Raw genomic sequence first — 2,409 nt, 5'->3', positions numbered from 1 at the left:
TATATGCAATTAATCAAACTAAACTAAATTACATATACCCAACACATAATTACATATATTTACGCACCAAGTATTTGCAGAATATCTTGTTTATAAAATTATAATGTGTGGATATGTTTGGTGGACTCCAGTGTGCAATATTGATCATTGTCTGATTAACAACAAACAATTAATCATATGTTGGACATATATAGGACTAAACTAATCCTTTTCTGTAGGTTGTCGTGTTATATATATAATCTCTTAATAAGGCAGAAATGTGGGCTCCCTCATGTTGTTAAGCTTTGTTACTATGTCTACCAACATATATAGCATGAAAATGCATAAAAAGAGAAATGAAAAAAAAACACACACACACACAACACAAGATTATACATTCAAACAAAGGAGATGTGACTTGGTTGGTAATCGGTTGGGTTAGGCATATGCATGCCTAAGGTTCGATTCCAATGAGAAACATATTTCTCAGTGGTATTTCAAAAGAAAAAAAAAATTATACATTCAAGAACATTCACTGTTGTCATTTGTTTAACCTAGTTTCAAATGTGGTAGCGAATATTAACTACATAATCAATATTGTTGCATGCATATAAGCCTAAAATCATGTTCTAGTGAAGTTTATTAAATAGACAAATTAACAGAATCTGTAACAATTTAATCCATCTCACACCAACAAATTAAATGCTAACCATATATATTTATATATGTCAATGCTAAACTTTTCTTGGCACTCACACTCAAAATCGATATATAATTAAACTCAATTAACCGTAATTAATCCAACTTACTCGCGGGCATTTGCAAAAATCAAAACATTAAACCACACACATGTAACGTAATCAATCTAGGAATTAGGGTGGGTGGTACTACTACCATGTCCATGTCCGTCCTGATCCCCTCCTCGCTGGTGCGGATGTGGAGATTCCGGGTCATCGCTGCCACCACCACCGCCCACCATCGGCCTGTAAACACTAGGCGCCGTGAACAACCCTAAGTGACTATCGTTAATCCCACCACCACCGAGTCCGGACCCGAAATGTTGTCCTTGGCCAGGCAAGAGAGCGAGAGGAGTAGGAAAATTCATGAAATGTAGTCCATGATGATGATGATGTGGAGTAGTATTAGTACCACTACTACCTCCAAAACCCGAAAACGTCACCGTAGAAGGGGATTCTCCACTCATTACTTGGTAGCCAGCTGGATTTGCAACCGTCCAGAACGCGGCCGCCGCAGGAAGTGTGGTGTGAGTTGATGGAGTCGATCCAGCTGTACTCGATTGCAGCAAATAACTTGCTGCTCCTGCCATGTGATTGTTGTGATGCTGATGATCAGAAGAATCAGGTCTCCGTTTTCTCCCCAAATCTGTTCCATCAAAACAAATCGTGGTCCCACCGCCTCCGCGGGCATTTACGTTTACGTCCTCGAACAGTATACTTCGATGAGGCGGTGACGTGGCTGTGGCTGTGGCTGCCGACACTTCCCCGGCCTCGCTCCTCATCCGGAATTGTTGGAAATTAGGGTTGAAGTAAGTGTTCCTCAGGTGAGACGCCGACATCGTAGACCCGGAGCTACGTAGAGAGATGTTGAGTGAAGTGAAATTGGCTGGAATCGTACCCGTTCCCGTGGCCGCGACGACGGCTGGCTCGGCTTGCTGGAGGAGCCACTCGATGGTTTCGCCATCGGATTTATGGCCGAGCTCTTTTGTGAGCTGAAAAACACGCGCGGCGCACATGGCGGGCATGCGGATCCGGCGGCCACGGCCATCGACTTTTGTGTGTCGGTCCTTGGTGGAGGCTCTCTTTGGAGGTGGCTTCTTTGATGGGTCAGTGGAAGTAGATGGCTCGTCCACTTCCTTTTTTTCAAGGAATTGAAGTGGAAAATTTGGCCTGTTTGGGATCCCATTATCGCCATCCATGCTCAAGTGAGAGAAAGATAGAGAGTGAGTCTTTTTCTTTTTTTTTTCTCTCTGTTTTTTTTTTACTTTTGTTTTGTGTGTGTGAGTGTATCACACTCTCTCTCTCAATTTCAGTCACTTTGGTGGCCTGGCCTGGAGGGTTTCTTTCTTTTTCTCTCTCATTTTCATTTTCTTTCTATTTTATTGTTTTGTGTAGCTTGGAATTCCTTTCAATGGGAGGTGGTGACTAGATGAGTAGTCTTCTAATTTAGAGAGAGAAAGATAAGGAGAGAGATAGAGGAGGAGCTGGTTGCATTTCAAGCATAAAGCAACAAATGCAATGAGTAAGAATTATAAGGGTTTTTGGGGACTTATTACTATTTTTTTAGGAAAAATTTTCAGTCCGATAATTTCAAAGACACTTTTGGACATTTAGATCCACTCAAAAAACATATGGACATATAAGTACCCATGACAATTTTAATTACATCACTACCCCTGTTATATATCAGTTC

At 41.4% G+C, this 2,409-nt stretch overlaps 1 protein-coding gene across 1 annotated transcript; it reads right to left on the bottom strand.

Moving 5' to 3' along the window:
- Window positions 1–677: 677 nt before the first annotated feature.
- LOC120007168 (transcription factor TCP15-like) lies at window positions 678–2,209 on the bottom strand. The gene has a single exon (XM_038857361.1). The coding sequence runs from the start codon at window positions 1,913–1,915 to the stop codon at window positions 845–847; it is 1,071 nt and encodes a 356-aa protein (XP_038713289.1). The 5' UTR covers window positions 1,916–2,209; the 3' UTR covers window positions 678–844.
- Between the last annotated feature and the right edge of the window lie 200 nt (window positions 2,210–2,409).

The sequence above is a fragment of the Tripterygium wilfordii genome, chromosome 10 (genome assembly GCF_013401445.1).
Source record: "Tripterygium wilfordii isolate XIE 37 chromosome 10, ASM1340144v1, whole genome shotgun sequence".
Lineage (NCBI taxonomy): Eukaryota > Viridiplantae > Streptophyta > Magnoliopsida > Celastrales > Celastraceae > Tripterygium > Tripterygium wilfordii.
Note: the sequence above shows the minus strand (reverse complement) of the source record. Positions and strands in the feature narration are given on the sequence as shown.